Below are 13,780 nucleotides of genomic sequence, written 5' to 3'. Positions count from 1 at the left end.
ATAGGGGGGGGGGCGTCATTGTTATGAACGTTGGGGAAATATTCCTCAATGTTGTTGTTATTGTCATTATTTTAATTTCGTTCCCGCAGCAGGTGTAACAATAGAGGGGAAAATGTCACGGTCCCATCTTTGCAGCGCCCCCTGCTTCAATGTTTGCAGAGTGCGCTGGCTTGCAGGCGGACGTGTACGCACGCGAGCAACAGATCTGAGCGCATGCGCAGTTCATTGTTTTGACTGAAAATGCCGTCGGTTTCGAAAACGGCGGCCAATGCGTCTCCTCAAACCGAGAAACCTACCCACTATACGTGAGTAAAGCTGCTGCGCAGAAACAACTAAATCGCTCGTTGTTAAAAGGGTTATTTGCATGCGCGCGTTAGCATTTCTTGCATTCCTCAACTCTTGTGTGTGCGTTCAAAACATGGTGCTTTTCCAGGCATTGTGACTACCTAACGTCACTTAGCAAACAACGACTGCACGCGAACGACATCAACCCTAATGCAGGAAACACGGACATCTTAAAGCACTTAATTCACAAGCCAGGCGTTAACGGAACCGTAAACAATTGTTTTACCGAGTTGGGACATTGTTTTAGTAATCCCTTGAATGTAAAACCGTCAACTTGGTTTGCTAAATGATTAGCCAGGAACTCGCTAACCAGTCTGCTTGTAAATAGCTCGGCCTTATTTTGAGTTCCCCCTTGCTACGCACATTTATAGACGTACGCTCGGGGACTTCCAGCCAACGTTAGGTCGGAATACTTGCGTAGTTTGCTCTGTGAATAGCAAGCTAACGTTAGTGACCCACAACATACAGTGGGCTACAACACGAGCCACATAACACGACAGCACGCTGTCTTTGAACTTTTCCTGGTGCAAACATTCATGTTAAAACGCGGCTCGTGATTCTACATGTTCCTTATTGTTTCAGATACTTAAAGGAGTTCAGGACAGAGCAGTGCCCGTTGTTCCTCCAGCACAAGTGTACGCAGCACAGACCGTTTACGTGCTTTCATTGGCACTTTCTCAACCAGCGGAGAAGACGTCCCATCAGAAGAAGAGACGGCACTTTTAACTACAGCCCCGACGTGTACTGCACCAAATACGACGAGACTACAGGCATCTGTCCAGATGGAGACGAGTAAGTCCCAGTTTCAGTCATAACATCCTCCAGCTTCATGGAAGGTGTGGTGGTGCAGCTGCTGACTACTGACTGATGTTTTGCTGCCATGTTTGGGATGAGGACTAGATTTATGAAATAAATCAGACTACTGCCACAAACATACATGTATATAAAGCAGGGGACATTTCATGAAGTAGAGAAGTGTTTATATGTCCTTTTAATGGCTTGGGGCTGAGGTGTGTCTTCATTGGGAGGCATTGTGTGGATACAAGTAGTACTTCATTGTTTCATGTGACTGAAACAAACAGTGAGAAGCTGCAGCACTTTGTTATTGTCCGTAGACCAAGAAGGAGCTAACTGTTTTGTAGTGATGTTTGTAGGGGACTGAAAGCATGTGTTTTTATTATGTTTGTGTATTTTGAGGGAAATTCTCATATATTAAAAACTCTTTTACCAGCTTGCTGTACAGCAACACAAGTGTGTAGGATACACGAGCTCTGTTTAATGTAATATGTGCACATCAGCTGAGTTGAGGTTATAAAATGCCAGACTGGTTATAAAAGCTAATTTAATGCAGGAGCTGTTTATTTTTGAATGAATTATTTATTTACCCATGAAAACATGGTTTCATAGGTAGTTGCTTGGTAAGCAGTGTTCATCATTGAGTATCTGAAAGGTGTGATGTTGCTCCAGATGTTGGCCGCATGTTACAGATGCATGATTGCACGGCCACTTCTTTGTGTTGTTGCATGTAGAGAACTAAATTTAACATTTCAGATTGGACTCACCCTTCATGTGACATGAGCCGCACCTCTTTGTCTTTGAGATGCGGCTGCTTGACAGCGTGTCTGTGGGAGCCCTCCAGCATTTCATTCACTGCTGGTGCTACTGTTATTTTAACATTTAGTGCCGGGCTTGTGGCTCTAGAGGAGTCGAGCGTTATCGTACGTGTTGACTAAAGTCTCAGAAACTAGATCCTCAGAAGGGGCGGCGGCCTCTCTGTGTGACTGGGAATTAAAAATGCCTTTTAATTGAGTCCCACATAGAAATAAGATTATTGAACTAATGGAAAATGAACGACTGCTATTCCTCCTCTGCCAATGGCGGCTATTTTTGTATGACCTTAATGTGTTGCCATAGCAACTGTTGCTACTCAAGAAAGGAAAATTTGGTTTATTTAAGAGGCTTTTTGACCAAACATCTCCAGAGGCCCTGCACCCACAGCAGAGTCTTATTGTTGATTAAAAGTAGTGTGCAACTATATAAAGATCGTGTGGTAAGTTTGTTTTGGACAGATTTGAGGTTTGGGCGCCACATTGTCTTCATTATTTTAATGGCATAACTCTTTTTTTTTTTTTTTTTCATTTAATTTTTATTTAGCTCGGCTAATTACATTTTTCGATGTTGTGTCCTTGCCTCCTTAGCTGTCCTTATTTACACCGGACCACTGGCGACACGGAGCGCAAGTACCATCTACGCTATTACAAGACGGGCACTTGTATCCATGAGACGGACGCTCGGGGGCATTGTGTGAAGAATGGACTCCACTGTGCTTTCGCTCACGGGCCACATGATCTCCGACCTCCGGTCTATGATATCAGGTGACAAAGCAAACAGTGGGCTGAATGTAGAATTATTACCTTATCTTTCTAAGATGTATTTTATTAATGAATTATATCACCCTCACATATGCTGTTCCACCTGCGTATACATAATGTATATATAGGGAGGGTATATGACAGATGGTCCAGTATACGGTGTCACAATGAACTTTAATGGTGATTTGTTATGTTAGAGAACTTTATGATACATTAAACTCTTTTAGATAACAAATAAGCTTACGGGTGTTCAGCCAGATCTTTCATATATATATATAATATATATATATTACTTTTTGAGGAACTGGAAATAGAGATAACATTGTTTGTGTGTGCACAGAGAGATTCAAGCACAAGAGGCCCTTCAGAATGGACAGCTGGGATCTGGGGAAGGTATTCCTGATCTGCAGCCGGGCGTGTTAGCCAGCCAAGCTATGATTGAGAAAACTCTGACAGAAGACCCCCGGTGGCAAGGTGAGTACGCCTCACTTTGATGATAACGGGCTCATGCAATACCAACACACTTGCTAGTTTCCTTCAAAATAAAAGCACATTCATACTTTGTGCCATTTTTTTTGCAGATTCCAACTTTGTTTTAGCCAACTACAAAACAGACCAGTGTACTAAGCCCCCAAGACTATGCAGACAGGGCTACGCCTGCCCCCACTACCACAACAGTAGAGACCGAAGACGAAATCCCAGGAAGTTCAAATATCGGTAAGATATTACTCAGTTTAAGTTAGAATAACAAATTGTATGGAGCTGTGTAAATGTGATGGGTTAAGGGTTCTAACTCTATGACTTCAGGTCTACTCCGTGCCCTAATGTGAAACATGGGGATGAATGGGGCGAACCCTCAAAGTGTGACAGTGGAGACAGTTGCCAGTATTGTCATTCTCGCACTGAACAGCAGTTTCACCCAGAGGTAAGTGAGTTGTGTTTTTCAGAAAATAAGGTCAGAGCTTTCCTCTTCACCATAGTGAAATGTAAATATAATACCCAAGCCCTAAAACTGACTACTTATCAAAAAAGCCAAAATACAGATAATGTGTAGTAATAGTTTTTGGCTGTAATCCTGCTGCAAGTTCAAGATATTAATTGATGTTTAATTATTCGGTTAATATTATATTGTAGCGTCATTGGTGGTTGACTAGTTTTTCTACAAACACACATCTTCACTTTGTCTCTTATTGGCGTGTCTTTTGTTTTGTTTGTTTCTCTTAAGATCTACAAATCTACCAAATGCAATGATATGCGACAGACTGGGTACTGTCCCAGAGGACCGTTCTGTGCATTTGCACATGTAGAAAGTAAGTGAAAGTTCGTCTAAATACTGTTTCTGTACGAAAGTAGAGAATTACAAATCCGTGAGATTTGTAGTAAAGCGCATGCCCTTGTTGAGAAGAGCTTAGTTGTAACGTTAGTGCATCCAGCAGCAAAAGTGAACTGCAGACCGGCTGACTTGCAAAAACCCGCTGACCACAACATGCTGGACTGTTCTCAGAGCCCTGAAGCGATATCGCTCGTTTATTACAGGTTTATAAAATGAATTGCACCAACTTCGACACTGCATGTCCTTGGGTCCGCAGCAATAAACCCACCAAGTGTGACGTAGATAAGATGAACACTTCTCTTTCAAAGGACACACACACACACACACACACACACACAGATTCTTTCATTATAGTCAGACGCACTATTTACCTTTTTAGATTGATTTAGTCACAAGATATTTTATTGGATGGCAGCTCTTTGCCACCTGGTTGTTTGCACACTATATGAATTGAATATGTATTTTGATCCTTTCAGGGATTCCCTCTACAGAAGAGACCATGAGCTCATTGCTGACCGTGATGCAGTCCAGTTCCCAGTCCCAGCTGAGCTCCCAGCAGTATTCAGAGTGTCCCGTCAGTGAGTGGAACAGTGGAGGCAACTCCGCAGCCAGTAGCAACGGACAAGTAGGAAGTGTATGTTTCCTCTGTTGCTATGTCAGTGCTCAATAGAGAATGTATCCCAATCAACTCGTCCAAGGTGTTTGTTTACCGTGCTCTCATTTCGCTGTTGGCATTTTCTTTATACATTGATTTGTCATTGGTACCATTTCCTTTACTGTTTTACATTTCATGACTACGCTGTTTTAAAAGAACGGAGGCGATTTCTCATTGAAAGTGCTATTTAAGACTATATTTCATTCATTATTACATTCTCAATCTCAGAGAGATTCTCTAGTCCGTTCAGAATAATGCTTTTATTTTTTATCATCATTTTTTATTAAGATCATTTGCACTTCTCTTTCTCAGGTTTCATGTTCTAATAGCTCGACTAACTCCAAGCTCAGGAAGTGACAGTTTGTTATCCCCAGTGGGATCCATCAGCAGGCCCAAATCCTTAACTAATACTAGTTTATGTTCAGAGTCCAGCACATCCAGCGTCTCCTCTCTGACGTCTAACTATCCTAGAGCTCCGGGCTTTGAACGAGAGGATCAGGTATACAGACTGCTCTCTTCAGCTTTAGGAAGAGTACAACTCACAGACACAGCGTAGGCCTTCACTGTCAATGTGTTGCTGTCATTCATTTTCCATTACTCTTTTGTTTATTTCTCATTCATGTCATTTTCATTTGAGACATTTCTCCATTAATTGCTTTGTTTTAGATGATTTCATGTGTTGGGTGTTCTTTACAAACAACTCAATCGTATCTTACCACGTGATGAGAGTATCCAGTAGTTTATACCTGGGTGACTGGCCAGCAAAATGCTCATTGTTGATATTCATAATTCACGTTGCATTTTGTTAATATTCTGAGAGGCTCTATCTTGCAATCATACTGCCTAAAATATAAGTTCACGATGCAAACACAGCCAGGAGTATTTGTACCTTTACACTAAGAAGCGTAGTTACATGATGTTGCAGCCCACTCACAGTAAACGTGTCTGATTCTATCATCGTGGTTGAACTGGTTTTAAATCAATACTAGAGCTACAGGTGGCAGAAAGAGTCCGGTTACATGTTCAGTCAACACACCTCTGATTCTGATCGGATGTAATTCAGGGGAAAGTTACAAGAAACAAGAACTACAAGTATTCAGCGCAGCTCCAGAGCGCGTCATGATGTCACAGCTGGCTCCTCTGGGTAAAGTCAACCATGGCTAAGGGCCAAAGGTCCACTTCATTTAGTTTTCTGCTGCATTAGCTTAGATATTAGATATTATGTCAAATGTAGTTTTGTCATTAAAAATGTGCTGTTTCTGTGTTTGAACACTTTTAGATTAAGAACAAGGGACAGATGGATCACAAGTTAATGGACCAAGAAAAACAGGTTTGTGCTTCAATGTGTTACTTTGTAGCGATAGATTGATGGTATTACATAATATATAATGCATTGATTTAATTGCAAATCAAACAAATGCCTTTTGTGCTCTCCTTTTAGAAACAAAATACTGTATTCTCTGCGGTGAACCCTTTGGCATCAAGCTTTACCTCCAGCATAACATCCAGCTTGGCCTCTAGTATTGGCTCAGATAGTTCTTCACCCACCACCTTATCAACCATGAATGCAAAAGCCACTCCTTTCTATCCGGGGAGCAACACAGTGGAGTCCGTCATAGGTATGTCAAGTCGACTGTAACAGGATCGAGCTCTCACTGTGTATTCTGTGGTAAGATGACCGCTGGATGTATTTTGTTCTCCCTCAGGATCCGCTTTGGACCTCAACTTCAGTGACATTAATGTTGCATCTCTTGATAAGGAGTTAGAGGAGCAAGACAACAGCGTGGGACTGGCAAGTAAGGACACCTAGTTTGTTATCGTACTTTCAGTGGTTCGAGCAGTTGATCCCAAATGGTCTCACCATAGTTTGCTTGTCATTACTTTGTCCCCACAGATCAAAGGGTGCTCGGTGGCTCCGCCCCTGTCAACATTCCTGGCTCCCTGGCTCGATCGTCCTCATTTAATTCCTCGTCGTCGCTCTCCACCTCCCCGCTGAGCTCCCTCTCCCAGTCTCTGTCGCAGTCCCTGCTGTCTGCCACGTTATCGCAGCAGAATCAACCTTCGAACATGTTAGCCAAGCTAGAGCATGGCCTGCTGGGAACCCCCACCTCCTCTTCCCAGAATTCTTTGGGTAAGCTGATAGCATCAGGCGGTTTGTGATAAGTGAGTTGGAACGCATTTGACTTCAGGTTTGAGTCTCAACGTCTTATATGTCAATGAAAGTAGTTTAAGATTCTTCTAGATTTACTGCACCACTACTCTGTTATAGTCATATAGTTTTAGCGTACTTAAGTATTGAGCACTTCCATCAACTTTACCTAAATGTGTGATCTAGTTCCATGTGCAGAATAGACTGAGAGGTACTGAGAGTTTAATTGAAACAATATTTTACCCCATGAAGCAACAAGAAAGATTCACTTCTCAAAGCTAAATCACTTCTATAAAAACCATCAGTTCAGGATGAATTGAAATAGTTTGAATTATCAGAGAGCTCTGAATTATTTTTAACTTTTCATCCCCAACTAACAATTCATTTGATGCTTGCTCTTGTGATTGTGTCACATCCCTCCCCTAGGCTTGAATGGAGGGGCGAGCAGCATTTGGGACTTTGTGAGTGGCAGCTTTTCACCGAGTCCATCTCCAGTTTTCAGCAGCCTAACCTCCGGAACCAGCAGTGCGGATCTAGCCCGCCTCTTCAGAGACCTGGACGAGGCCAAGAGGAAGATCAAACAATGGGAGGAGGCCTGGCATCAGGTCAAACAAGTCAGTGTTCTAAATGCGCTCCCATTGCATTACATATCGTATTTAGTATCAGAATGATTTCCCTTTTCATCGGTGGCAAGTTTTCTTCTTCTAATCCCAAGACTCCACTTTGTTCCAGGCCTGTGAAGCTTGCCAGAAAGATGCTCGCGAAGCAAAGGAACAAGCGAAAACGTCCGAGGCCGAGCGGCAGCTGGCAGAACAGAAACGGGAGGAAACGGAGCGCAAGCTGAAAGAGCTCCAAGGGGACTTTGATGTGCTTTGTCGCACCCCTGGAACACCCCTTCTTCGTAGCTATAGAGAGCTGGACAAGCTCCCCCTGTCAAAGCTTCACTCCATCCAGAGTCAGCTGCGTAATGACCTAGACCTTATAGACGGGGTAAGACAGACTAGATCACACACAGATTTTCGTTTGTAGCCTCTAGTTTTCTCATTCAGATCTACGTTCTTTTGTCATCAAGCATGCTCATTTGAAAAGTCTGCATGGATTGTATTTCCCTTAGTTGCAGCTGATATTCATTCTTTTCTTTCCCAACAGGTAATATATCAGCTTCAGTCAAAGAAATGTATAGTTTGCCAAAAGCATGATCGCTGCATTGTTCTGCAGCCGTGCCAACATTATGTACTATGTGAGAACTGTGCACCGAGTAAAACCGAGTGTCCCTATTGCAGAGCAAAGATAATGAAGTGGTGATGTACAATTACTCGAGGTACTATTTAAAGATTTAGCCCTTTGAAAAACTACTAATAGATATTCCATTTTCTAAATAGCAATGTCTGTTTCGTACAGTGATTGAATTGATTTAGAACACGATGGTGTTTGACTGAGAAAGCAAGTAGTATTATGAATCAGACTGTGTACAGGGGGTTTAATCATTATAGTTTTTGCTCATTTTATGTGCACATTAACATCGCTCAACCCGATAGCTTTCTGAATGGAAAGCCACGCACTCAAATTAGAATATTAAATGAACTCGCTGTGCCCTTTCCTCCAATCATCAGTCTCTCTAGAGGACGTGTGTCTTGTGTCCAGAAGTCTATATTTTGTATATTTGTCAGCAGTACGTTTTGGCTGATATGCATTGCCAACCGGATATATTGCTCTTACAGTAAATAGAAAAGTACAGTTTAAAAATAAAATTGCAAACGGGATTGATAAACATACTCGGAGACATTAATGAGTGTAAGTTTGTATTTCTTCTCTCGTGTTAATGGACTGAGGAAATGTGTATTAAAAAAAGATTTTAATAGATCTGTTACATCAGATTATTGTATTTGAAGAAAGAGAACTTACTCACTGTAACTTTAATATTCTATCTCTAGTTTTAAAATGAGGTATAAAACAACTCCTGTGTCTTTCTCATACTGTAAGTCTTACGGTCATTTTTCACTTTCAGATGCAAAGAATCAACATACTGCCAGGAAATGTAGAGTTCACTCACTCAACAGCTCCACTGGTGTTAAACATAAAATGGGCAAAACTCAAAGCAGATTTTTCATTCGTTTAAAGAGGAATACAATAAATCAAAGAATTCACTCGGGAGCTTTGGGGAGCAAATCCAGAAACCAGATATCCAAGAACCTGAATGTGACTGATGCTTAATTAGGAAGTCATATTTTAGTTCTGACCTCATCGGTCTGAAATTCCAGAAAAGAAATGTGTGCGCTCATACCATTTACAGAGCGTGTGGAACGGGTCGCTTTCTGCTAGAACACTTGGAAGCTCCATGCTCTGAGGAATTAATACTTAATACACACTTGCATTCACAACTATAAGGACTAATTGATGAAAAAATGAAATCTTTGGGCAAAGTATTGTCCAACTCTAGAGACTGAATATGCAGATTTGTAAAATGTTTCACCTCCAATAAGGTGTCTGTCATCACACCAACCAAGGAAACGACAACACACACGACCCGTCTTTGTGTTCCTCTTTAAATAAAGCCACGTTTTCATAAACATCTTTTTAAATGCAGCCAGTCAAGCATCATTAAGTTTGATTTGTTATGGAAGCACTTTGTTGACCTGCGACTTTATTAAAGGGTATATAGACATTTGCTTTAAGCTGCTTTGTAGGTATTCTTTTGAGCTTCTTTTGTAGATTTATATTTTCTATATAAGCTAATGTCTGAAGCTTTTGTGTGTACTGTGAAACATCATTTGGATATTTCATGTTTCCTATTGTAAAATCATGGCATGGTTCTAGATATTCAGATTTCATAGAAAAGTACGTAATGGTTTCTACTTTCATAGCTAGATTTATAAAACTTCAATCAAATAAGTGCAAATTTAAAATGTATTTTAGGCATAACCAGCAGCTGTAAGGCACATGCTACATGTTAAGGCTGTAATTCAATCAGTTGGGTTGTTTTGTAGAGATCTATAGAGCTTAGTCTATTAGAAGAGCATGTATTGTATTTGCTAAAAGCCTGAGGTGGTGATTTTTGTAGGAATCTAGTCTCTTGACCGTGTCTAGAACATATCGGCCTCTAACTCTAAAGTGCCTTGCCTTAGTTAAAAAGGTCATGTGTCGAGTTTTCAGAGCGAATCACAAGTAGTCGAAGCTTGTGCACAGCGTGTCTGGTTTGACTTTGCAGAAACGGTGACATGTGTATGACTAGATACGTGTATGTATAAATATATGCCGGAGTATTTGGCCCAATCTGATGAAGTTTTTCTGCAGAAGATAACTGAAAACGAAAGCTCGTCAGCGCCCGTGTCCTCCCCTCCAACGACCCGCCCGCTCACTCCGTGGTCGTGGTGCTCTTTCGGTGCAGCTTCAGTCTTTGAAATTAGGTTTTTACAATTCAATGTTTGGGAGTATGCAAACAGGACAGATTGTATATTAACATATACAAATGCTTTTTAGACCGTTTTAGTCACTTTCATTTGTTTGTGTAATGATTCTGCAGTGAATGAAGAAGTCTGGAGTTGACTCGTAGATTGGACAGGACTTGTGCTTGGCTTCCTCTAATTGAAATGACCTTCTACTGTGTTAAAAAGAACTTTGTATTCCTTCAATTCAATAGAACATCATGTATCTCCAGGTACACTTTTTGCTACTTCTAAATATGGGAAAATGCATTGTTTACATTCATATAAATGACAATGAAGCAACTCAGAGGACAAGAATCCAGAACGGTTATGGTATTTCAGCATTTATATGATTTGTGACTTCATTATATTGCAGCATAAAAGGCAGGCTTAGCCTACTTCTGGTATTGCATGTTATGCGATATATTAACCAGCTTCAAAAAACAACAGAAAAAATGAGGAAAACATTTGCACTGTGTCACACTGCCAGGATATTTGTGTACTAATTATTAGTGTAGTAAAGGCTTAATAACTTCTGCGAGCTTCGCTGCTGCTGGAAAAGATATTAATGTAGTTTCTTGTTATACATTTAGATGTTTGAATGTTGTGCATCCACAGCTCAGATTTCCAAAACTATGAAATATTCTCTCTTCTGCATCGACTTTAACTAAATCGTACTTGATCGAAGTATTGATTTGTAAATCCGAGTCAAAGGTTCAGTACTTTTCTATATCGCTGAGGATGATGTCACAGACCTTTTTAACATTGAGCGAAGGTGAACGTACATTTGTTGTGTTTCTGTCCCCCGGTGTACGCTAGAGCTAGTTTCACTCTGTCCTCTGGTCGACGTGAAGCCAACGTAACTAATGATGTCTAGTGAGGGAATCTAAAAAACAACCAAAGTGGTGTTCTGAGGAGAAGATTTACCCGTGAACAGAATTCAAATATTTCCTCCGGTATGATCGGACGGATCAGCCTGTAGTTGTGAACAGCGCTGGTCTGATCCACAGTTTAAATGGCAGAGCACCAAGGCCATCTGGATGAAACTGAGACAGCATAGTGAGGGGCAGGAATTCTGTTTTTGGACGGATTTTTTGCTTCAATATTTTATTCAGTAAGACATATCTCCTCCTATTGAGTAAACAACAGGACTATGCCAATGGCTTTTGCTTACATTAATGGACTTGAGCCCATTGTTTTGCAGTTTTACCAAAGACTTGAACTGTTCTTTCTTTTTTGCTACATTTCATCATTTGTTTTGTTTCAGTAATAAACCTAAATTGATTTAAAACAGTAATCACCTAGTACCTTAAATAGATAATGTTCATTAACAGCAATTAATGGCATCTTTTTTCTATCTTAAGTTAGCGATAGTGAGTTGATACAGAAATGGTTAACAATGCATCCATGGGTCACATCCTTACACAATGTGTATTTGTAAATTAGGTTTTGTGTTAAGTTGACGTCTATGGCAGGTTTGTGTGATACTGGCTGAGAGGATTCAGTGTCGGTATAAAAGTCGTCTACAGTGAAGGAATGTCAAAGGTCAAATATACACCTTTGTTTGTTGACTACATAATCGCTTTGGACTTGGATGGTTATGCATTATATGCTGTTATGATCGGCCTGCGGTGACTGTAAGGGGCTTTCTTTCTATCTGACTCTTTGGTTTCTATTTCTTGAAGCAGTGGTCCAAATTAGTTTTTGTTTCTGTAAAATGACGGGAGAGGTGGTGATTGTGAGAAACGATAATGGCAGATACAGACGTAATTAAAACTGAGTTGTTATTCGTAATTTGTTGTTGGTCTCTCAAGTGGTCTACTTTCCCCAATTAAAAAATATATATAAAAAAGTCACTTGATAAGCACAGCTTTCATTTCTTGAGATTTGCTGAATTGAGCTACATTTTCAAGTACATCGGTGCCTTTAATGATTACATCATTTTGATCGGTATGAAGAGAATACGTCTCCGAGACGGTGGTTGCTCTCAGTAAGATGGCAAAATATGACATGCTTAATTAGAATTTAAAATTCCAGTGCCTTAGAATATTTGTGTGGACCACAATGCGATCGCTAAATGAGCCTCTAGATTAAGGCCACTTGAGCTGAAAGGAAAAAGGCTGATCTAATGAGATTTGCTTCACCAGTTCCAGAGGACACAAAGGTTAGAAACGACTGCTGGTCGTCTGTCTCGGTCTGTATTTGCCATACAATTATACAAAAGAACAAAAAGAACAGCAATACTTAACCATCGAATACACAATTTTGATCTCAATAAGTCATTTGGCACCAAAAACTCAATTGTAAGGAAAAGCACCAAATAGGGACTCTTGTAAATTAACTGTACCAGATGTGTCATTGCGCTCTGCTTTGGAATAGTTTCATCTATTTTGCATTATTGTTAGTTGTTGTGTTGTCTTTTTGTTTTTAATATTATGAAAATGGAGCCTGAAAATTTATGCAATCTTGTACATGTATATGATGTATGGAGCTTTTCAAATTAAGTAAAATACGAGCACAGCAGGTGTTGTCAAAAGTAAATGATCTGAATGTGGAAGCAGTTGTTCCATACTCTTTAGAAAATGTCAGTAGAAATGTTATTCTAACATCGAAGCCCTGAAATATTGAATGTATTGTTCTAAATTAGATATTAAATGAACAGGTCACTGGATATTATGGAGCTCAGTTAATTCATTATGATGTAGCATCTAGTTGCGAATTACTATTCAATAAAATGTATTAGTACTAAAACAAATGCAAGTTTTCAAATATCTATTTGTCAGCATAATGAGGAAATTGAGTAAAGAAATGTATTTTTCTCAGTGTGATGCAGAGATTTAATAGATGATGTGTTAAATCTGAGGAAACTGCATTTCATGGCTTGATTTACTTAATGTCCGTGGGTTTAGACATTATTTATAGATTAAACAATATGTCCCTTACTTTGTGACGAGCTTTGTGTAGAATTCTCTACTGATAACTGTAGAATGATTCTGTTGGTATATCGATATGTTTTGTGTTGTAAACACAGAAATAGGTGCGAGTCTTAGAATACTAGATTTTTCTTTTCTACATTGAGGATTGTGTACAGAATATCTTCTGTAATGCATTACTAGTTTGTCAACACTTGTTCAATTGTTACACTACAGTTATGCAATGGTTTACAGAGTTCACAAAATTATTTTTATCATCTTGAGTATTAAAATAATTTTTCATCTGAAATGTGTGAATACTTTTTTGTCTCAAACACAAATTACAGAAGAAAAAAAAAAGAATCTGAAAATCGAACTAAACAATCTGAAATGCTGCTTGTGCATTAAACAGGAAGTGGACACCAGAGAAGGCAAGAGGTGCTTTTTAACTTTATTACATTACAGTCGCTTGTAAACATATTTATATTATCTAAAACAAGTCTGTCCTGAGCAGTTGAATTGTAAAATACATTTTTCAAAACAGACATAAAAATGCCAACTAACACAGCATTACCTTTGGCATGCTTGT

At 39.8% G+C, this 13,780-nt stretch overlaps 1 protein-coding gene across 3 annotated transcripts; it reads left to right on the top strand.

Annotated features, from left to right (window-relative positions):
• Positions 1-200: 200 nt before the first annotated feature.
• Positions 201-13,501, top strand: unkl (unk like zinc finger). Of its 3 annotated transcripts, none has more exons than XM_076086392.1 (15): positions 201-305; positions 928-1,137; positions 2,544-2,720; positions 3,058-3,191; positions 3,299-3,434; positions 3,525-3,642; positions 3,943-4,027; positions 4,527-4,675; positions 5,985-6,035; positions 6,147-6,324; positions 6,412-6,501; positions 6,600-6,836; positions 7,281-7,468; positions 7,587-7,844; positions 8,004-13,501. In XM_076086392.1, exons 1-15 carry the CDS (start codon positions 241-243, stop codon positions 8,157-8,159), a joined length of 2,232 nt encoding a protein of 743 aa, XP_075942507.1. In that variant the 5' UTR covers positions 201-240; the 3' UTR covers positions 8,160-13,501. The 3 variants fall into 3 exon arrangements, with proteins under 3 accessions (XP_075942507.1, XP_075942505.1, XP_075942508.1); XM_076086390.1 differs by having other exon boundaries at positions 4,527-4,684; XM_076086393.1 differs by having other exon boundaries at positions 4,527-4,684; positions 7,587-8,147.
• Positions 13,502-13,780: the final 279 nt, after the last annotated feature.

Source organism: Anarhichas minor, unplaced genomic scaffold, assembly GCF_050575085.1.
Source record: "Anarhichas minor isolate MPS153535 unplaced genomic scaffold, ASM5057508v1 ptg000007l, whole genome shotgun sequence".
Lineage (NCBI taxonomy): Eukaryota > Metazoa > Chordata > Actinopteri > Perciformes > Anarhichadidae > Anarhichas > Anarhichas minor.
Note: the sequence above shows the minus strand (reverse complement) of the source record. Positions and strands in the feature narration are given on the sequence as shown.